This window comes from Squalius cephalus (assembly GCF_949319135.1).
Source record: "Squalius cephalus genome assembly, chromosome: 7".
Lineage (NCBI taxonomy): Eukaryota > Metazoa > Chordata > Actinopteri > Cypriniformes > Leuciscidae > Squalius > Squalius cephalus.
In genome coordinates, this window is record NC_137128.1 from 27,378,535 (window position 1) to 27,402,767 (window position 24,233).

Below are 24,233 nucleotides of genomic sequence, written 5' to 3' on the forward strand. Positions count from 1 at the left end.
TAGCACGTTTACAAAGAAAAACAATGGAAAAAGTTTACAGTGGAATGCAAAAACACTGTGTGAACTGGCCCCTTAGTCAAAGAAATAGATGCAACAGTAGATGCATTATCAGAACTCGCATTGTAAAATGGAGTGCCATCATATTGTGTTAAAATGGAATTTGAAGGAAAATGAGCACAAAACCTTCTTGTCTGTTATTTGCATGCGCAGTGTAGTGTGTAAAATGCATAGCTGAAGAAGTAAACCTTACAATATTACCCATTTTTGTGCACTGCACAAAATACATATTTCCAAAAGCACCTGGAGAGCAAGCACTTATTAGTCATAGAGGTGGTCTACACTCCCTCTGTTGATACAATGCCATGCACACATGCACGCAAGTCACCACCTATTCCCAGCCGGTACAATGCTGATTATCGGTGCATTGCTGCTGTGATTGTCTGCAGCCTGGATCGCTCCATTATGGAGGCAGAGGGTGTAAATAAAGTGTGAAATACCTGAAGGAGATGGTCTGTAATCTCCCCCATGTGCAGGGTTGAGATAAGCACAGATGGGCCGCTGAGGTCTGTGACAGTAAGGATGCGGGAAGAACGTGGTGCATCAGCCAGGTGAGGAAGAATTCTGCAAGCTGCGCTCACGGGGCCGAGATGGCTCAGTGTTGCCAGGCACTTAATGTTACAGCACCCAAGCACATTCATACGATTTAACAAGCCGCGTATGTGGTTTAATACCGCCTGGATTTGGGTTAATGCCCATATACTGTAAGCCGAGAATGCTCTGACCCATCAAAACTAATTGAGCAAGTAAGCTGAGGGATGTTTTTTTGGATGCTCTGGGTTGGAGCCCTCTTCTTAAAAACAATTTTTTTTATCCATTTTGATGTGCCTGCAAAGAATATGAGAGTTTAATTGAATCTGAAGGTATGTTTCCAATAAGTGGCACGATTGCACCCCGAGGTACATATGACACTACCCCGACCTTATAACTTATTTCCACTCTAAAATGTGTCTTTGAAAATTCAACCCTCTCTCTGCCCGAGGTGAGCTTTGAAGTGGTGCCTGATCTCTCAATATAGCGTGATTGAGTTTTCACCCCACTTCTGAAAACTGTGTCTCACTGAACAAATCTCACTGGCGTTCAGATCTCTTGGCAGAAATGATTCATTGTCTTTATTTTGGCTGTTGGCAGCATTACGGTGGGCACAGCGCTGACCAGGCTGCATCGAATGCCAAAGATTCCTCTCCAGAGTGGCTAATTCTTGTTTTGTCATGGAATGAATATTGTTGCTGTTTTCATTGTCCTAATCATAGCGTACTCTACTGCTCATAGAAAAACAATGAACAGTCTGTTGATCTTTTTATCAGTTAACAGACATTTTAAATCAATTTTCCTTTGAAGGATTCACTCTGTAGCTTGGCTCTGGTTAGGGTCTATATCTCAATCTGCAATCTCATAGCCTCTCTGATGATTGCTTTGATGACAGAGCCGGTTAAGAAAACACACAGAGAGAAACAGCAGCGTCTGTTCGTTTTGGCATGGGAACCTGCAAACGGCATCTATTCTGAATAGGAGAGAGATTTGCATAAGCGGGTATTACAGTTTAGCACTATGGGTACTTTTGATGCAAAGTTCCCTTTCTGTGTGTCAAAGTCTCTCCGTAAGTCATTTTCCATCTCGTCTCCTCCTTCTTTTTATTTCCATTAGTTTTGTCTTATCTCTTTCACCCAACTCTCTCATGATTATGTTTCAATTATCTTCCCCTTTTTTGAAGGGATAGAAAAAAGACTTGGGCTGGATAACAAGGCAGAAGATGTGACAACCATTCCCATCATGAGGCATGCAAACGCAGCTCTGCTATTATGCTTATTAATAACTATGCATGCACTTCTGATCAGAGCAAAGTCTCCTGCCCATCTGCCTAAAAATGCCTCCGCTTCAGTTAAGCTAGTGAGGATTTTCACTTTCTGTGGAAGAGATTCTGCCTTTTTTTTTTTTACTTGCATCAGTTTATAAAACACACCCCTGCACTTTAGGCTGGGACACACCAAGCCAACGGTCTGCCGTTGGTTAGTTTTTGAGCATTGGTTGGCTTAGTTGTTTCGGTGTGTTCCTCACCATTGGCTCTAGTCGGACGACGTCGGTTTTTTTTTTGGGCCGAATCAGCGTTAGGCCATAGGGGAGAGAGAGAACTCTGATTGCCTGTTCAGCTTAGCGAACGAGTCAGTGCACGAGAATAAAAGCAAGCATGAAAGCATGCAAAGAAGTCAAGACCGTACAGACAGAAGGCTGTTATAATTTTGTCATCTTACCTGAGCATTTCGAGTGCACAAATATTTTCATAATAACATGAGCCGACAGGAATGAAGAAAGAGATCAGCGTGATTGATATTCAAGATGGTAAGCAAGCGCTGCTTTATTTACAGTTTGTATATCTGCAGTCCTAGTTTCGGTTTCCCTTTTTGAATGATGAAAATTGACTGACCTGGTGATAAAGACAGATATTGACTTACACACAGGTGCAGAACGCACGTGCTAGCTCCTTTAATCCTTTTGGTGTGTTCAAGCGCAGGTTTTTGGATGAAACGCAGCCGACGAGGGGCGACAACACAGTTCTTTGACGTTGGCTTGGTCTGTCTCGGGATTTAAAGGAATTCCGGGTGTAGAACAAGTTAAGCTCAATCATTAGCATTTGTGCCATGATGTCTACCACTAAAAATTATTTTGACTTGTCCCTTTAAAAAAATGGAGATTGGCCCTGCTCATTTTTATGGAAGTGAACAGGGCTTATTTCTGAAGAATTTATAAATAAAGCTTATCAATTTATAAAATAGCATTATTTTTTCCTGTTAAATCTGTATTATTTGAGCGGTAAAGTTGTTCTTGTTATTTTTATGGTTGTTTTAAGAATATAGGCATTACATTTTCATGGCAACAAAGTAAAACTTGAACATAAGGTATATCAGAACAGAAATGGGTAGTAATGATAATCTGCTGTTAAGACTTAACTTAAAACCAATAAACAAATCTGGAAGAAAAAAAAATGTTTTGGTTAGTTTAGTGAAAATTTGTGTCACACTAAAATCATGTTTACGCGCATAATGTTTACATATTATGGCTATATGGGTTGGTCTCAATCAAGTTTCTCACTGTAACCCTTTTTTTTTTTTTTAAAGAAGCAAAAAGTCAATTTTTTAAGGCAATTAATTGTTAATCCACATTATAGCACTAGTGCTGATGATTGAGGTTAATTTGTATTGAACCCAGAATATTCTTTAAAACAACAACAGCACTTTTAGTTCAATTTATTTTATGAGCAATTTTAAGATTCATAACACTTGTTCAAGCTTTTATTGTTTTTAATGCCAGTTGAGAACCAGTGAAAGAAAAACAATAACAGCCACAGTTTTGCTTTGAATCTTTAACCTACAGATTCATTCATTTCCACCCTCAGTTGGATAACTGGTTCCCCAGTCTTGTAAAGTGCCTGAAGCTGGGTCGTCCTCTAGCTTTGAATGTTTTTGCAGTTGCAGTGCAATATGGAGCTTGTCTCTAAAGATACTCTCAGTGTTAACCGGGGATACACAGAGACAGCCGTGTGGAAGTGTTTATTCAGCTCTGTCAGACTCACTTACTGTTGGCTGTGTGTTGCTGATGATTGCAGACATTGTGCTGAATTACCTTTTGTGCCTCCCTGCACCTTCTTGCAAGGTTGTCCAGCCCCCTAAATGCACATTGCTTGGCTATCAGAATTCTTGTTAACTTTCATCTTTTTCTTTTCTTTTTTTTTCTTTTTCCATTTCAAGGGAATCGGAAAACATGACCTGCATTGCCTTGACATCTCCTATAACATTATTTTCGCCTCATATAGATGACACAAAGGACTAAAGGGAGCAGGTGTCAACTGCCCGTGTTTATTTACAGCTTCACCTTTGAATCCATAGGCATAATGAAACACTGGAACATCGGTTGCTATTAATAATGAATCATTCACTGATCATGATTTAATGAGGGTTTAGATGCCCTGTATGTGGATAATGCAAAGCATTGACAGGTAAAACTATTGCTGAAGAAAAGTCCTTTTACAGTTAGAAATAGATTTAGTTTTATGCCAAACATGTATCACAGTCTTTAACTCTTCATTCACTAGACATCATATTTTATTCCACTGGAAATCCATCAAGCTATTTTTGAATAGCTCGTAGATAGTAAGGAAAAGTAACTTGCATATAATATGTCTTATTTTTCTTTTCACTTATATATATCACTTATACATTGCCAACTTTACTGAACTCCTAAGCACTCACTTGACCGCATTTCTTTGTATTTGAGTCCAAGTTCAAACACTGTGAAACGCTCCATTGTTAACGTACAGCGCTGTTTGAAACACTGCCAGCGGTACATTAAACAAGTGTTTGTCCGAGCTCACAACAGTTTTGCGAGGGAACTCAAATATTGTAATACCTTTGCGAGGGAACCCAGACAGCAACATAGTGTCAGCCCAGATCCGGTCCACATCTGGTACACATGGAATCCACATGTACCAGATGTGGGCCGGATCTGGGCCGACACTATGTTGCTGTCTGGGAACGCAAAAGATTTGAAAAATATTTTGTCTCCCATCCCAAATTTTTACCACCACCTTATCCCTTTTGGGGCTCCGTACCATTGCGATATTCTGCTTAAATGAAAATGTCAAACAACAAATTACAAAGCGCTCACCAAAACCATGCATATGGACTGACAGTGTAATCATAGTTAGGGTTAGGTTAAATTAAGTATATGTGCCACCCACAGGCCTATTAGGTGAAGTGGGCTGTAAGGTAAAGAAAACACGAAATATGAAACTACCTTTATTACATAATCCTATTCAATAATTATGCTATATAAGCTTTTCCGTGTCTTCTCTTTCTCTCTAATTTCTTAAGTGAGAATAATCGTGATTATAATTTGAGCAAATCGTTATTATCAGTTTAACCGTTATTGTGCAGCTCTAATATTGTATATCTACATGTATCTAATGGGAGAATCCAACATGATCTCACAAGTATTCATGTGTATTTTACATAAAGTGTGGTTCTACCACACGTACATTTACGTTTGCATAGACAGTGAAATGTACCATGTTGATGTATTGACATAATCTAAAACATAAATTATCTACAAAACAGCAACTTTACAGATGTGCAAATATTTACAAACTCTAATTTAATACTGAATGCATGGAATTAATCAGCTGATTCGGTTACATTTATGATAAATGATATGTTTTAAGTCTCATTTATTTAATGCAGTTGACTCGTTTACCTCATTTAAATTATGACATTTCATTAGTTTCAGTGAGACTTCTGGTGCAAACTAATTTCAAAGAATTACATAATATTTAACAAGAAAATTTATTTTGTTTGTCGTGGGACAAAAAAAGGCATTTTATCAATATGCTGTGACTAAAAAAAAAAAAAAAAAAAAAAAAAAACGCAACATAAAATGATGCTAAAAATAATTGGCTCATTGGCTTCACAGAGTATCCCGGTGATTAACAACTTAAAGGGATAGTTCACTTTGAAATAAAATTTTGGTATGTTTTAGCTTACCTCAAGGGCATCCAAGATGTAGGTGTCTTTTTTTCCGCAGTAGTTTCAATTTTGATATTTTTAGGTCAAACCGTTCTTGTCTCTCAGTCAGATAATGCAGGTCTGTGGTCACTGTCTCAAAGAGCATGCACAGAGTCTGCGTACACGTCACACACCAGGATGCGCGCGCACCCTCAGATCACTTGGACGTGGCTGTGTACAAGAGTTAAAAAACTATATAAATACTGTTCGTTTTCTCACACAAACTGCTCGTTTCGTGTCTTAGGCCATCAATGTGTACTTACGATGTGGAATTGTTTAATTTGGATGATGGGGAATTGTTTTAATTTGGACTCTGTGCATGCTCTTTGAGACAGTGACCACAGACCTGCATTATCTGACTGAGAGACAAGAACGGTTTGACCTAAAAATATAAAAATTGAAACTACTGTGGAAAAAAAGACACCTACATCTTGGATGCCCTTGAGGTAAGCTAAAACATACCAAAATTTAATTTCAAAGTGAACTATCCCTTTAAATTCCCTATCTGTCAGTCACTTCGATGTGGTGTCGATGACTGACACTAGGGGTCGCACTTGGGAACCCCAAACACCTCTGATACTTTGAGAAAAGGCCAATATAAATTGGCGAGTGGAATTTGCATGCATTGTATGCATTTTCCCCATTGGGCTGGAGTGGAATCTTCCACCCTGTCCCGAGCATTCATGGTTGGATGACTGGTATTTGGGCTTGGAGTGCGACTCACAGCTGCGCCCAGCCCCAGTGCCCTTCTTCCTGAAAGTGCATGAAGAGCTGGCAAAGTCGTGGATGGCATCTTTTATTGTCTGTTCCTATTATACAGATGTTGTGCAAAGTCAGGGAGGACAGAGAACATGTCTTGTTGGTTGCACTGTACTGGCCCACCCAGACTTGGTTCGCAGCACTCATTCTCCTTCTGACAGCCCTCTGGAACCTCCACATCTGGCCCCTGGACGGGACAGGGTAGACCTTATTAGCTTATCACCAGCAGTGATAGACACAATCACTCAAGCCAGTATGCAGGCTGTATGCTGTATACACATTAAACTCTGTATGCTTTGAAGTGGAGTCTGTTCGTGAACATTTGTTGTTCACAAGGAGAAGACCCACAGACATACACAGTCGGGTCAGTGCTTTCCTTCCTGCAAGAGAAGTTGGAGGGCCGGCTGGCCCCTTCCACCTTGAAAGTGTATGTGGCTGCAATAAAGGCACATCACGACACAGTGGATGGTAAGTCTCTAGGGAAGCATGACCTTGAATCCTCCTAGGCCATGCCTTATTCCTGCATGGGATCTCTCTGTGGTCTTGCTGGGCCTTATAGGTATCAAGTGGTGAATCGCTGCCTCGGGATTAGGCAGACCCAGCCTTGTCATGGCTGTGTCCAGTCCTGCTTGTTTACTAGGACCAAACACAGAGTTTCAGAAGCTCTGAGCAGCTGTTTTGGGGGACAGCAGAAGGGGAAGACTTTCTCCAAACAGAGGATGGCCCACTGGATTGTGGATTCCATTGCTTTGGCATACCAGGCCCAAGGCGTGCTGTGCCGTTAAGGAGTGCCTGCACACTCCATGAGGAGTGTTGCATCCTCCCGGGCTCTAGCGGACAGCACCTCTCTAGACCACACACCAAGCCTACATCAAAGAACTAGCGGCGACGAAAGCTGACTGTGTTGTTGCCTTTTGTCAGCTACGTCTCGGCCAAAAAACTGCTCCTGAACTCACCAAAAGGATTAACTATCACATGTGTTCTGCGCCTGCGTGTAAGTAAATACTTTTCAGCATCTATCCAAATGTATAAAAAAGTACATTTTTGTCTCTATAAATGTTACATACTAATTAGGGGTGTAACAGTACATGTATTCGTCCCGAACCGTCACAGTATGGATGTCACGATTCGGTAAATACAGTCAGACGACGAATACAGATGGTCACAGGCGATCCACACCAGAAGGGGGCACATGCAGTAATGCAACGCTGTTTACTACCAGTAAAAAGAAGAGAAAGAGACAGATGATCGATTGATATGTTTACATGTAATCTCTCAACTAGTGTTTGACCTGCAAAAATATATCAGTAAAACAGCTTAAGAATAATATCTCACGTAGCATTACATTTACCTCAGGCATTTACTGTCGACAGCATGTTAGTTCGCTAGAGAAATGAACTCTAGAGAGTAACATTTCGTATATGCACTATATTAGCCTATTCATTATATTTACCTGCCTTGTGTGCAATTTACATGGTTTTATTTTATTTGAGTGTTGATTATTATATCTAAAAATATGTTGTTAATTGAAACTTTTAATATTATAGAAATGTGTAAGTAAGGGCTCCCTATATAGTTTACAGCATTAGCTGATAGAGATAGATTTTTTTATCCTTAAGAAAATTTTTATTATATTTGAATTTATTTAAAAACAGAGACACATTTGTTTAAAAAAAAACCCCAGTAAAAAACAAAAACAATTTTATGCTGTAACCGAACCCATACCGAACCGTGTCTTCTAAACCGAGGTACGTACCGAACCGTCATGTTTATGTACCGTTACACCCCTAATACTGGTAATAAGCTACAAAATATTTCATCTTTTTTAGTTCTTATCTTAATTATATAGTGACACTAAAAGTTTAAATTTAGAGAGCACTGATAAAATTATAAATGTATTATATGAATATCATAATTAGATACCTTTGAGCAAATTATCTAAATAATTATCTAAAGTCAAAATAAAAGTATAATGAAAATCTAATTATATGTCCTGACTGCTCATCCAAAAAGTGCCTACTTAATTGACTTTTGTTAAGTTAGCCTGATAAGAAAAGGTTAACATTAAGTTTTCTGTTTAATTGGAACAAGAGTTTGAATGCTATTAGTGCACTGATGGCCAGAGGAGACCTCATCCCCAGATAGAAACGGACACAGCTAAGATGCCAAAAGGTCTTTGACACCTCTACCAAAATAAGAGAGCTAAAAGGCAATAACAAACGAGCTCTTCAGTTACAGTAAATCTCCACTGAAAGTATGCATGGACGCGATTTGTTTAAACCAACATTTTGCTCTGAATCCTGAATTCTTCTCTGTTCAAAAATCCTTTTAACTGTGATGTACATAAATGTACGGAGCCGTGTTAAACTTTCGGATCGCTAAGAAGTTCATTAGCATTACTTCCGTGAGGCGTACGCTGCGATTTGCTCAATTAGCAAGGAAAGCAGTAGGCAGCGAGAGCTGCCATCCACAGTCAGCCTGAAATGCACTGAAATCCTCTCTCTATACAGCCTGGCATATGCAGCCCGCTCTGCCCGGCCTCATCTAGACGCTTCGTATGCAAAGCTGCTCTCAGAATGTTGACTGATAGCGTTTGAAACGTGCAAAGGACATCACAACTAAAGAATAATCTTTTCAGGCTTAATGCAGAAATATCTTCACTCAAACACTCTATCTGATTCAAAGCCAGGCTGGCGGTAAGCGTGCTCCACTGAGGTCTTCAGAAAAGATCCTGATATATGATGCATGACGTGTAATGTGTCCTAGAATTAATGACATTAATCCATTTATGATTAATTATCCAATAATATTTGATAAAATTTTAATTAACTCAAGGGTAAATTAATGCTTTAAGTAACCCTTTTAAGCCTGACCTATGAAATGTTGCTTCATGGAAGTTGATGGTGTCACAGAAACTATGATATAAAAGATATAAACTGACTTTATACTAATGGATGAAAATACCATTATAATAATGGCCTGTGATAAACTGAGAAGATTTAACAAAATATTGTTTCTTCTATGAGTGCCTTTCAATATTAAAACCGTAGCTTTACATTGGCTGCTTTTAAGCTCATGTTCCAACTCCTCAGTTTTGGAAAGAGCAGCAGCACCTCTCTATTGTCATCACTGAATTTCCCTAATCCAAAGACTATCGGTCTGTGCTTTGCAGATAATGATGATTTCATGCTTGGATCAGTCATCCTTTTTCAAGTTTTGGTTGACATTTACATGGTCTCTGCTCAGAAAGAAAAACATTTTTCAATCAATGTCTGAACACGGCAGGCCTGAATCCTCCCAGGAGGTCGGGATGCCAAAAAACAGAGACTATTGGTGGGTAGAAATATATCAGGCTGAGGCGAGATGAAGGCCTCTAGTTGATGGCTTTGGGAAGTGTATAAAACTCTGGAGCAGGATGTCTGAACTCTGAATATGAAGATGATCTAAAATTCAGCAAAAAGATAGTGTTTTTCTAGGATATAGGTGGTTTGATGGATATATTACTCTGAGGCTGAAGGCAATGAATTCCAGAGAAGGTTTATCATTTGAAGCTAAAGGCAGGTAGCGGTAGAGCTAGCGTTATCTTTGCACTGTGTACTGTGTCCAGGGTTTGAAATTAACTTTTTCACTCACTAAATGTTTGTTACCGGCCACTCAGAAATTCTACTAGCCAAAAGATAAAATAAATAAACCAGAATAACTACGTCACAGCACATGCGCACACGGCCTTTTACACACACACACACACACATAAATATATATATATAATTATTATTATTATTATTTATTTATTTTAAATTTGGATTTTATACATTTCTTTCTTATTTTTTTTATTCAAACAAAATCTTGTCATCCAGCCATCTCCTCCCTCTTTCATCCTCATCACCAGAAATGTCTTTTCTGTTAACCAAATGCTTTTTAATCTTCGCTATTGCTTCAATGCAAATGAACAAGCATGCCGTTATTTGTTGCGTAGTGACGTGCATGTTCAAGTAAGCCAGATATGCGCAGATTCTACGCAATACGCTGTATTTAATATCATGATGACTCAGGAGTTGAGTATTTGCGCTAAATCTGCACAGATTTGGCTTACACGAACTTCCCCAGCAAAGTGAGTACATATTAAGTAACCCACCAAATTGGCTAGTGATTTGACAGCGTTACAAGCCACAGTTGATTTTTACCCGCATTTGGCGGGTGTTGATTTCAAACCCTGACTGTGTCTTCTGTACTGAAGTAATGTGTATTCCATGACTCGCTCTTAAAGTTCAGTGAACTTTTCAACCTTTTTCATGCCAAGGACCCATAAATATGATTTTCCTGTCTTGTCTGATTGTTTATACAATGGAATCAGTGTTAGGGGTGTAACGGTGCACAATTTAGGCCTATATGTGTATTTAAAAAAATAAATAAAAATAATTCTTGTTAATTGTGCAGACACAACTAAGTAGGCCTAAAAAGTGTAAACATTGCAGTCTGTGCAGTCTAACATGTCAGTTTCTGTTTGTCCAAATATCGCTGTCGAATAGGCAGACTAACCCATTGTGTTAATGGTTGAAGATCCTCATTTATTCCCCTCTTGCCAGAGTCCTTTATCGCTGAAGCATATTTTAATGTAATGTGATGTAGCCTATTTTCCCGGTTTCACAGACAAGGCTAAAGCCTAGTCCCAGACTAAAATGTACGTTTGAGCTGTTTTAACTGAAAGCAACGCAACTTGCACTGACATATCTTAAAATATGCCATTGGTTTTTTTTTTTTGTTTGTTTTTTTTTCTTTCAAGATGCACACCAGTAATGTTTTTTATTAAGGCACGTTTAAAAAAAACTACTTAAATGTCCTAAATTAAGGCCTAATGCTGGCTTAGTCTAAGCCTTTATTTTCAGCTGATTCTTATGAAAAGATTTATAATAAAGTGAGACCAGATTTAGTTATATACATTTTTTTTTTTAACAAAGATATATTTTAAAAACCTCTAATGAAAGTTTATTTTTTACATTTAATTTTTTTTTTTTTTTTTTACTTGTTATATATTTAACTTTTTTCTCACCATGAATATAGCTGTGGTAGCTGGCATGGCTTTAAATTATAAACAAACTGTTTGTCCAAACAATGGTAGAATAAAGATTATTAATATAATTATTATTTGACTGTTTGGTGCAGTGATGCAGCACAACATACTTCCTTAAATGCAACTGTGACCAAACCTTGTGAGGATGACCCAGACTTTTGAGAGTTACTGAGAGTGCAATCCTGCTTTGTCAACATTATGGCCTTAAGCACAGCACTAAATCACAGCTCCTCGGCTCGAGGACTGTCTCCGCAATTAACTGTAACTTTCTTCGCACAAAAAGCCGCTGCTAAAGTTTATCCCTAATTTTTTCTTAAAGTTCACTGTTGGAATATCTAAAATTATATTTCTAATTCCCAAGCAGGAACCACGCATATTTGCCAGCCTTTGTAGCCAGTACGTCAAACTAATGTCCAAAGTATTGGTTAAACTTCGTGTTTTTCTGTCTGACAGCTCATTGCTTTGCCATGTGCTGCTGGATGTTTAAGATTCTGTTCTGGTGAATTTGGACAGGATCATTTGGTAAATCACCTCATTCATAAACTCACATTTCCCCAAATGGCTTTCATTTTCAAATATTACTTTATCGCCCAGTGGGAGTGCGCCTTGCACTATTCACCAGGCCTAATGTGAGTGATCGCTCCTATTATAAAGTGTAAAAAAAATATTTTGATTTCAAAGCCTCATTACATTGTTGTTTTCTATCCTATGGAGTTATAAATTTATGGGCTTTCTTTTCACTCACGGAATGGGACATTTTTGCAGTGTCATATTAGGGTCACTGTGGAGCAAACAAGATTTGGAAATGTTATCAAGACTAATAACAGGTCAGAGTCTAGGCAGCTAACATTTAATAACACAGAAATGCCATTATACTTCAGATGCAAACTGTGCGCAACGGTGCACACAGACAGTGATGTAGTGATATACGCAAAAAAAAAAAAAAAAAAAATGTAACAAGCAGCAGTAACAAGCAAACAAAAAACACTTTCCTCTCTTGGAGAGAAAAAACAATCAGTTTGTGGCAAAATGCTCACACTGGCAGCTGCTAAAAGAGCTGAGCTTTGGGTTTCTTGGCTTATGTTTCCCTTTCATCATTACACTATACAAAAGTTTTGATTCCTGTGCCACATATGCACAGTTAAGATAAGAAAATTAAAGTGCCGTTTTAGTCACAGCCTTTGACACATAATACTTATACCATTCAGCTGATTACCCCTAATCATGCCTAATCCCTAAAGCAATAGATTAACCTTATGATGCATAAATTATTAATGTATTATTCAATTCTATAAAATATTTATTTTTCTATGCTTTATATAGCATAAATAAATAATTTCTAAGATTTTTTTTTCTTTTTTATTAGATCTATTTCATTTTAAATAGTCACCATAGAAATGGTCACAGTAGAGCTGAAATGATATTCTCATATAAATTTCCAGGAACAACAGTAGATATTTTAGTGGTACTTTGTGCTTCACCACCATCAGCCATGTTGAATATATGATGTCATAAATAAAAAACACAAAGTCTGTGTCCGAAATTGCTTACTCTCTAAGTACTTCTTTTTAATAAGTCCTGACCGTTAAAAAAGTAGATATATGAATGTGTTTAGTATGAATGTAATGTGGAAATACTACATTTGTCATTATCATTGACTTGTGGCCTACCAGCATCAGTTGCATCGCTTCACTGCATCTGCAAATCCTCTCCCGTGGCCTCATGGAATAATAAGGTTTCCTTTGGATGAACACTTCAGAATCTCGCTGGAAATAGTAGGTCATCCAAGTGCTTTTTTTCCTTACTGCTTTATGAATACTGTGAATTCGGACATACTCTTCACATACTGTTTTTCACCAACTATATAGTAGGGAAGTATGCATATTCGGATGCAGCCGAAGACGTATAGCGAGGGCAGAATTATGGGTAAGGGTCAAAGGTCATCATCCATGTTGTCTTGGATATTACATCACACCCTGATGGGTTAAGGATTAGTTTTAGTAGTGGACACTGTGCATCAGAAGTTATTCTTTCCTTCATGTTTTTAATTATCATAACAGATCAAAAATGTAAAACAAGACATGAAGCACTTTGATGATAATGCAGAGATTATGAAGAGCTGCCATCTCTCCGCTTATCTACTGCTGAAGTGAGCCTCGGGTACAGTTTGAGACTTGGGATGTCACACATTTGCCAAGACACCGCTTACGCCTAATGATGTGGCTAACTAAACACAGAGGGGACGCCACTCAGTATGGCAAACTGTGCCTATTTAAGCATCACTTTCAAGCCACATGAACACTTTATGAAGCATGATAGCTACTCTCTTCATCGCATACAAGTTGCTCACCCTTTTTTAATTATGCTAAATCCTTTTTTTTGACTGATTTGCATAAATAGTCTAGATACATAAGCACAAATCACTCCTCGGGTCATAATAGCCCAAACATTTTGTATGTATAATGATACATAGCATAAATCACTTCTTTATGATCCCCACATGATCCACTTCAGAGGTCAGTCAGAACCATAAAGAGAGCATCGTCTTCATTCGGTAATTAAGCATTTTTTTCTTTTCTTTTTTTTTCTTTCAAGACTGTAAGTGTTTTTAAATTATTCACATGTTAGTGAATCTTTACCAGTTCCAACAGCGTTTTTTTTATTAAGATTCTGTCACTCTTAATAGAGAGCAAGCAGTATTGATGTACCTTTTCTCGCATTTCTCTCTGCCATAATATTTCTCTCCTCAAAAAACATTGTGTGCACAGTAAAAAACGTTGGGTTATTTGTGTAACCCAACCGTTGGGTTACACATATTGGGTCAATATGTTGGGTTATTTTCCAAAAATATTGGGTCATTTTTAAAATCGTTGGGTAATTTCTAGAAATAACCCGACTGTTGGGTTAAATAGCCTACGGTTTCTGCAGCGACGGTTCAAATTTTAACGGTCCAGTGACAGACAGTCAACGCAGGAGCTGCTGCTGCATCCTGATTATGAAAGGTAAGTCATATCGTTTTTATGTATATATAACATTAAGTATTGTGTACTGAGACGTTGAATATAATTATTCTAAATATGAATTTTATATTTTTTTAAAACGAAGTTCCCTTTAGACCGTTTTAATGATCTCCGGGAAGTGAGATCGATTGGAAATTAATCCTAGCTATCGCCGTTAGGTCGCTAGCAGTAATAAAGTAATTAATTATAACATTATACTAGCGAAACCGTTTACTACCAGTTACCTACTACAATAAACTAAGTAGGCCTTAGTCTGAAATCACTAGCATTACGCCTGTTTTACGGATAGCAATTGTTTATTCGTGATAGCAAATGTCTTAAAGGGACTTTAAGCTGTCACAGCTGAAGCAGTGCTCCAGACTGGTAACGTACTTTTTTTGTACAGGTGCGACTACAATTGTCACTAAATGCGGAACGAAAGAGCTCTACTCATATGAACCGTAGTGCACGGACCATTTATCAGCTCGGCCCAGCGGCGCGAGCTCAGACATCGGTCACACGACACCACAGCAGCGCTGTGAGGAGAAGCGTTTGAATTCGCTGAAATCTCCCGAGATGAAAGAAAGATGAAAAAGTGCAGATATTCCCAACAACATTGAAATGGGAAACATTGTGCAACAAATAAACGATTAGTTCATGATTAGTTAAAGAAAGTCGATGTTTTCCAATACACAGATTACCTTGATTTACTGTAGTAACAAGTTTTTAAGGACTAGTTTACTTTTCTGAAAATATTTATTTTTTTCTGCTTCATTCCAACACAGAAAGGAGTAAATGAAAGTATTATGCTGCTGGATGACAATGGTTCTCAACTCTGGTCCTGGACAGTGTACAGTACACATTTTGGATGTCTTCCTTATCTGGCACCGGTCTTGGAGTCCCTCTACTAACAAGTTGGTAAGTTGAATAATGATTAGAGATAACAAATGTGCAGTGCTGGGGCTACTACAGATCCAGGTACAGATAATTACTTATGTTTTTTTTTTTTTTTTTTTTTTTAAGCTGTCTTCCGTAATTTCAATACAGTATTTTTTTTATTTCAATATAGTCTTAGCTGTTTGATGACTGACAATGATTGAGTGGCAAAAGAAAGCATGAAGTCCTCACAGCCAAGTCGAGGAGTTCGTGAGACACACACCACCTCAACAAACTGCAAGAACTGCTGAAGAAATCATTAGAGAATATCCCAGACTTCACAGTTTTCTTGGAATGGTGAGTTTAATATGTATGCACGTGACGTAGTAGTGGGAAGTTCGGATCATTTTACAAACTTGGATCTTTGCATCTCATTCATAAAAATTTATAAATATTTCGTTAATTTCAGCAGAATGTATTTAAATGTTACATGTCAATAGCCAAATTCCCCAAACACATCAAATGTTGATCACATTTAGAATAAGAAAAAAAATGCAATGCAAGGAAGAGGCCAAATTATGAGAAACAGAAACGATTAATTTATTTATCTGGGTCTTCAGGCTATGCAGTCTGTTAGTTTACCCAATCTAAGCCGTTCGTTCATCCCGTGACATCCTCATAAACTGAGCTTTGCAGTCTATAATACCGGATAGAGAATTGATTAGTTCACATTTCGAGTCTATCGACTTCGGGTTCGAGTCATTTCTTTCAACACGTGACTACATAAGCTGAGCTATGCAATCGGTACCGGATACAGAATTGATTAGTTTATCTCTCGGGTTCGAGTCGTTTAGTTTTATGTCACGGAATTGTTGTTATTAGACTATATATATATATATATATATATATATATATATATATATATATATATATCTTTATCAAAGTGGTTTGCCCCATCATAGATAAAGTTTAAAGCATTACCAACTCTTTAGTACCTCATCCATATGGAAAAGATCCATCATAACAGAAATTCTTAAATTATAAATTTAAAGAAATTAAAAAGCTATAATTTGAGACCAAAAATGTAGCATGTTACTGTTAAAAAATTAGTAACTCATTTATGTGTCCAGCGCTGTCATGTGACAAAAGAATGAAAGACTCAGAGAGAAGAATCAGACCCGAAGACTCGAGAGATGAACTAATCATTTCTCTTTCCGGTACTGACAGCATAGCCTCTATGGGACTGACAGGAAGAACAAAAGACTCGGACTCGAACCCGAAGACTCAAGAGATGAACTAATAATTTCTGTTTCCAGTACAGACTCAGTAGTCCCGAGTCATATTAAAGATTCGTTCAAAATACCCATTACTACAGTACAGAGAAGCAAATGGAGCGCATAATTGGATGTTTTTAAATAAACATTGACAAAAAACTATAAAAGTTTTAGGGCTGGACGATATGATATATATAACATTGATAGAAGTGATCACCCGGACTTATATTGTCGTTATATAAAGCGTTCACAGGCAAATAAGTTTTTTTTTTTTTATTTCCCCGGTGTCTAAATCAGGCTCATATAAATATCAGGAAACAGGATTCCTGGCTGTATGTCAATATCCACAGATCACTGGATCTTTGTTAAGTTGTAAGGAACACTATATCGAGTCCAACCTTTAGTTTAAACTGATAATTGTTTGTTTTACTCACGTTTTCGCAGTTTCCCCTATTAAATCCAGTCACGCAACAGCTCTTCGGCGGGAAAGTGACGTCAGTGCATACCCTCTATATGGAAGGGGTGTCTTATTTTGGAAAATTGTTTTGGCTGTGTCTAAGTGCATATGAAATTAGGTTCACACACGTGTGGTATAGTTGAAAACTGTTTTTTTTCTTGTCTTTCAAAGATGATCCTGGAGAAATGGCCTGACATCCTTCCATCATCGCCATACCTCACAAATGGAAAAATGGTGTGTCCAACATATGCTGAAATGAAGCGCAGCTTAAATGACATTTGGCCTGTAAGTAAAAGCAACACTATCAAATCAATTTTGATAAATTACACTGCTCTTCAGCTCATGTTCATCCAAAAAAAGAAAATTCTGTCATGATTACTCACCCTCATGTCGTTCCAAACCTGTAAGACTTTCGCTCATCTTCAGAACACAAAAGAAGATCTTTTAGATGAAATCTGAGAGATTTCTGTCCCTCCATTGACAGTATACACAACTACCACTTTCAAGCCCCAGAAAGGTAGTAAAGACTTCATTAAAGTAATCCATGTGACTCCAGTGGTTTAACCTCAATTTTATGAACTGACGCGAGTGCTTTGTGCAAAAATACATAATTGTTGCTTTCACGCTCTTGTCGTCTGCTCGCGCATTAACACAACATGTTAATGTCGAGGTGCTCTCGTGAACATGCGTTTGAGTTTAATATGTTGTAAATAAAGTGATAAATTATGGTTAAGGGATAGAATATACTCATGTCACTTCATAAAATTGAGGTTGAACCACTGGAGTAACATGTATTACCTTTATGATGTGTTTGCTACCTTTCTGGGGATTATAAGTGATAGTTGTGTAGCTGTCAATGGAGGGACAGAATACTGTAAGACTCATCAAAAAGATCTTTATTTGTGTTCCGAAGATGAACGAAAGTCTTACAGGTTTGGAAAGACATGAGGGCGAGTAATTATTGACCGATTTTACATTTTTGGGTGAACTAACCATTTAACAGCAGGTGTAATGACTAATTAGAGTGACCATAATTTAATTCAATACAGCTCTGCTTTGATATAACTTTTTCATAATTTAACACTGTTGATGTTGTCACAGTACATGCCCAACTGAACATTATTTATTCTTTTAAGGTTGGAGACAAGTGAGAAACAGTGAGACAAGCCCGGATCCACATGACTTGATGTGTTTCAAAAATGTTTTACATCTATGACATAAACTATTTCAAGACCTCTGCACCCATTTTGGGAGTTTTTGTAGCATGCAAACTTTAATATATCTGGAGGAGGTCCTGCCTCATTAAGAACTTTGATCATCATCATCATTAGGTCCAGTAGTCAACATATGTATTTGTAGTTTTATTACTCAAGGTATGTTTACACTAACACATCAATGCATTCAGTGTACAGTGAAGACCTTTTAATAAAGTTGTGATTAGGATTTATTGTTATTAATTTGTGTATTCTGTCCATATTTGTATAGGTTATTGAATTAAATGTATAGGTTATTAATGTGTAGTTCTAAATTTTGTGTTCATTTTGAATTTTTGTGTGCTGTATGCTGTACAATTGTATGTATGCTATGTGCATTTTTGTGTAGGTTTTGAATGTGTACTGTTTGTACATATTTGCATAGGTTTTGAATTTATTATGTGTGTTGTATGTACACTTGTGCATTTTGAATTTATGTACACAATTATGTATAATTTACATTAAATGCTAGACTCCCCAATATATAGTTTGTAATTGAAAAATATATTTGTTGAAACATATGTATTGTTTATACAAATAAACAATCTGTATTTGAAAACAATTTGTATTTTATTTATTAAAATAAGGTCATAAATAAAAATAAATATTTAACTCAACTGTTGGGTTATTTTAACCCAACTGGAGTTTAACCCAATGCATTGGGTTAAAATAACCCACAGTTGGGAAGGTGCTATACCAATCCACAGTTGGGTTATTCGTTGGGTTATTTTTAACCCAACATTTTTAAGTGAGTGGCAGAATTTGACATCTAGATAAGCAGTTTTCTTTACGACTTTAAAGCACTTTGGCACAGCACTGTGGAACTAAAGTTGATTACAGAGTAGGGATGAGTCAGGATGGTTGACTAGTCGCCCACAAACCAATTTCTGAATTAGTGAGGTTAAAAAGATCTAGAGGTTTTTTTTTTTTTAGCATGATGTTAGCATTTCAAACATCATGCCTCAGAAAGTTGGTCTTTGAATTCATTCACTTTAAAGCACGGCATCAAAACACTGCTTCTTGTAACAAGTCCACTTTTAAATGTCAAGACAATTACTATGGAGGCTTCAGGTCGCCTGATGTGACCAATGTTCTGCTGTTTTGCAGAATTCCAACTCGCCATTTTTGTGTTGACTCATGTTTTTGTGGAATTAAAGGTTATAGATATTTAACCTAATTATCTCTTGAATACCTTGAATTTTGAGTACCATTTACCGTGCGGTGCAGTCTCCACTATTTTTAAATGTTGTTCTGTGTACACATGCAGAGTTGCAGACAGAAATCTTAGGCTGTTGCATCACATTTTGCACCGTGAATGTTGTGTTTTTGATGTGGCATGTCAAGTTAAAAATAGTTTTGGTTTGGAAATGCGTCTTGACACCTGATTTCTGTCTCATTCTGTTGTGCTCCCCTAGGCTGTTTCTGTAGGCAAGACCCAAGGGTATGGAGATTGGGCTGGTTAGCACGGACCCGTTAGCTCCTGCTGTTAGTTGGCAAAACTTCTTTCACTATTAATACCATTCAAAATGTGCCTTTTATTCTGTATGATAGATATTTTACCAGGGCATCAATAGTGTGAAATTGACTTTTTTTCTATGGGTTTTTCTTCTGCCTTTTCATGTCACAGGCAGCTCAGGATTATTACCGTGTGTCAGTTGCACTAACCCATGTGGTGGAAATGACCCAAAATATAATACGCCCTTTCTTAAAGAGATGTATCACCCAAAAAATACAAATTATGTCATCATATACTGTGGAACATAAAAGGAGATTTTTTTTTTTTTTTTTTTTTTTTTTGTCCATACAATGGAAGTTAATAATCACCGAAACTGTTTGGTTACCAACATTCTTCAAAATATATATTTTTAATGTTTAGCAGAAGAAAAAAAAGTCATACAGGTTTAGATCGACATGAGGATGAGTAAATTGTGACAATTTTTTTATTTTTGAGTAAACTATTAATTTAATACTGACTAATCCGCTAGTGATTCAGACAACCTACTGACTAGTCATTTATGAAAAATATGTGGTTTTGCAAATCATTGTATGCAGTGGTATTGCTGAATCGTATCTCTTTTTTTCATAATTGAATGCAGAAGCTATGAAACATAATTTCAAAATTAGGTACCGCGCAAGCTTATCAGCTATCGGAGCAGAAATCATTGGGGTTTACAAGAGTTTAGCGTCTGTTTCAGGAAGATAGACAGTAATTCCAATTTCTCAGCTCAATTATGGTTTGTTTATGGATCAGGTGCCATTGCTGTGTGAGAGTGAGATAGATTCAGCACGTCCTTCTCTACACCTGAACGATAATTTAATGGCCAAACTACTGTTTGTATTAGTCCGCAAAACCTGTATGTTGCCGTATTGGATATTACTGAAATGTTACTCTTCAACATTTGGGCCATTTATGAGCTGTCAGTTAAAAAATAGCACCCATTTATTTCTCCCTGATGTTAAGACAGATTGTGAAAATTGCTCGCAAGGTGTGGGAAAAGTGGAAATGGAAATAGACGTTTTCTCGCTAAACTTCCCAGACCGAGAGAACAAATCAAACTGCTCATGCTGTTCAGAGGCTGTCAGCTTGTGGATCCATTTAGAAGTGAGAAGGCTAATGTCCTACCGAGCACAGGTATTGTTTGGAGGAATGGCTGTTTTCAGATCGAATGAGCAATGAGAGGCTTCAAGGCTGAAGGTTTGCCTTCACATAGAAGGTGTTTGTTTGTTTGTTTGCTATTCACCTGGTATCACCTGGATATACTGGTAAATAAAAGATAAGCCAGCCCCGTTCTCTCTTCTTATCTAAGCTCCCATATGTACGCAGCACAATCCCGGGACCCCCTTGGTCCGTTTCTATTTTTTGAAGCCCTATTCTTTTCTTTCAGCAGAGCAGAACTTCGACACCAAATGAACGGTGTGTTTTTAAATTTTGTCTTCAAATTCATTCTATTTGGCATCACCGCATGGAGTCGTCAGTGTGCGTGCTAATTTATGTGTGCCCTAAGTAGCAGTGAAAGTCACAGGGACGCGTGTCAGATCCGCGGGCGGTAATGTTATTCCAGTCACACAGGTTTTAACTTTGCGTGGGGACTCCTCTTCAGCGCCGCGGCCCCGTGCTGCTCGCTCGCAGCCCCCCACCAGGTTCAAACAGTCCCTCATCCTCTCAGAACACCCAACCATCCCATCTTTCACTCTCTCGGCACATTCATGCACACCTCCCTGTCAGTCCACATCAAAAACAGCAGAGAGGCTGTCTAGAGATGGCCAGGAGCTATTTCGGATGAGAGCTGACGGCTCTTCCTCACTGTTTTAGTGTCTATTTTTCATTCGAGTGATTCAAATGTTTGCGTCCAAGATTGCGTCTAAAGGAGTGTTGTTTTCAGGGTTCTTGAGTATGAGGTCATCATAAGTTCAGAGTAAGTAATATATTCCTCTATTTGCCTATAAGGCAGCTTTAGGAGTTGGAAGTCACAGGAGATCTAACACTCTCTCCAGACTTCCCTCTTATTCAAACGTACAGTCATTAGGGAATACAATACGCATTTGCTGCCTGAAGATATATGTATTTTATGGGGGGGTTTGCTTTTTGTTTTGATGAGTCAGTGTGAAGACCTAACTAGGGGTACATGGGGGGAGGGGGGGTAAAGTTGTAATTGTGATTTTTTTTATGCTTCAAGTTTGCTGTGTTTGTTTTTAGGAATGTACAATTTGGCCAAACATTTTGTGATTTATATATCATATGAAAAAAAAAAAGATTATTAATAATAAATGAGTATTAATTTTCGTTTAATCATGAGATTTGGACATTAAAATTAGTTTTTTTCAGTAATAACGAGATAATGTGTCATTAAAACTATACATTTCCTCATAATAACATATGATAAAAACATATATCATAAAAACGATAATGCTTTTCCCATTATAACGAGATATTAAATTGTTAAAACCACATATTTTGTACGTGATGTGACAACTTGAGAAATAGGCCTTTATCACAGTCCACGTTCAAAAAGTTGGAACCTTTAAATATTATAGAAACTTACGAACTTCATCTGTAGACCATAGCGCATGATTGTTGTGATTTATTGATGTACAGTTCATCACAGATACTTCACATCAACCACAGTTTATAATAATTAATCGGGTAATGGGTATGATGAAACAAATAAAAATATTGTCATGTTATTGCGACACATATTTCATTATTTAAAGGCCTCCTTCAGAGTCTGACCATCTTTGTTTATTAAAGACATGCAAGAATGGAATACAAACAACATATCACACTGCACAGCATTAGAATTAGACAAGGTTATGCATTCCATAAAACATCAATTATGAGTAACGACTGTACAAATTAAACTATAATAGAGTGTATTCCAGTGATATCATTTTAACATCACATTGTCTCGTATTATGGAAAAAAACAAGTTTTAATGACATGCATCTTGTCATTACGAGAAAATATGTTGTTTTAAGGAAAAAAATATCTTGTTTTTAACGACATAGAATCTTATTACGAGAAAATATATTGTTTTAACAACATAACATCTCGTTATTATGAGAAAATATATTGTTCAAACTGTAAAACATCTCGTTATTACGACACAATTGAGTGGAAAAAGTAAAATGTATGTGGCAGCATGTGAAACCATAAAAACAAACCTCACATATAGTTATTTAATTATATCACAGCCTTTGTGGTTTGATAATCGCATGTCGCGTTTTTTTCCCGATGAATCATGCAGCCCTAGACCTACAGTAACTGTGTATGTTCTCTGGTTTCAGAACCGCTTCCATTTGCAGATGATGACACGTACTCCGCCTTCTGCATTGTCGGAGCTGCTGTTAGCGGTGTTGCTGAAGGGAGGCTGGCAGGGTGGAGCGGCAGTTCTTTGTCCGGGAGGTGGGAACACAGTAATGCTGGAAGAGCTTGAACAGTGGGGTCACCTAGGCTTGGATGGAGCCCACTGGCACCTGTGGGAGACCCTCAACCTGTCCAGACTCGAGGAAAATACAAGCGAAGACAAGGTGATGGAGCTCCTCTCACAGCTCCTCAGCAGGACTCCTTCTGCTCCGGCATCTTCCGTGGTGCTTTTCAGCTCCGACCCTGAATGTACGGCCACAGTGCTGCGCAGTGCCAACCAGTTGAGCGTTGCATTGCCCCCCATGCACTGGATCATGGGATATCCACTTAGTCTTGATTCTCTACACTCCATTGGTTCCCCCCTGGGTCTTCTGGCTTATGGGGAGGTGAATCGCAAACCCCTGAACTTCTACATTAGGGATACCCTGCAGCTCATTGGCAGGGCTGTGTATGCGGCGACCATGGTGAGACCGGACCTGGCACTCATCCAGAACATGGTCAACTGCTTTGACAAGCCCAATAAACATGAGCTACCCTCTTCTGGACAGTACCTTGCCAGGTAAACGTATAACTTTTTCCAGCTAAGTAGCTTACTAAGTAGCAAATAGATTATTGCTTACACACTCAAATAAAAAATAACACACAGTTAGAGAAACCTGACACTCAAGGAGTAAAATCTCAGCCCAGATCTGCACAACCAAAACTATTCTCAGCCTCACACTTTTTTGGAAAACACTGCACACACTTCTCTACATTAGACACAGAAATCTAACATGTCACTTCTTTGCCATTTCAAGGCACTGCTTTCCTAAATACCACACCTATGAACCAATTGATCAAATACGTAGGTGGTTAATTGTAAACTCAACAATCAGGTGAAAGCTCTATTGAAAGGCAATGGGTGAGTTTACCAGTCTTCAACAAAAATTGAAGGCAACATTGCAGTAAGAGGAAGACGGAGAGTGAGGATGGGAGGTGGAGCCCGTGAAGGAAGAGGGGTAGGGAGAGGAAGAGGTATACCTGGTGGAGGACGTGAACAAAGAAGACGAGGACCACACTAATCAGATG

The 24,233-nt window shown here is 37.9% G+C and overlaps 1 protein-coding gene and 1 long non-coding RNA gene across 2 annotated transcripts in view; both read left to right on the top strand.

Annotated features, from left to right (window-relative positions):
- The window catches only part of grin3ba (glutamate receptor, ionotropic, N-methyl-D-aspartate 3Ba), a 51,907-nt gene that overhangs the window by 4,250 nt on the left and 23,424 nt on the right, over positions 1-24,233 (top strand). Inside the window, exon 2 of the mRNA XM_079876652.1 lies at positions 23,087-23,724. Within this exon, the coding sequence (XP_079732778.1) occupies positions 23,087-23,724 (638 nt within the window). The remainder of the gene's footprint in view (positions 1-23,086; positions 23,725-24,233) is intronic.
- Positions 14,927-18,856, top strand: LOC307161740. The gene is made up of 4 exons (XR_013821795.1): positions 14,927-15,359; positions 15,511-15,674; positions 17,220-17,333; positions 18,185-18,856. It is a non-coding gene; the product is annotated as an uncharacterized lncRNA (long non-coding RNA).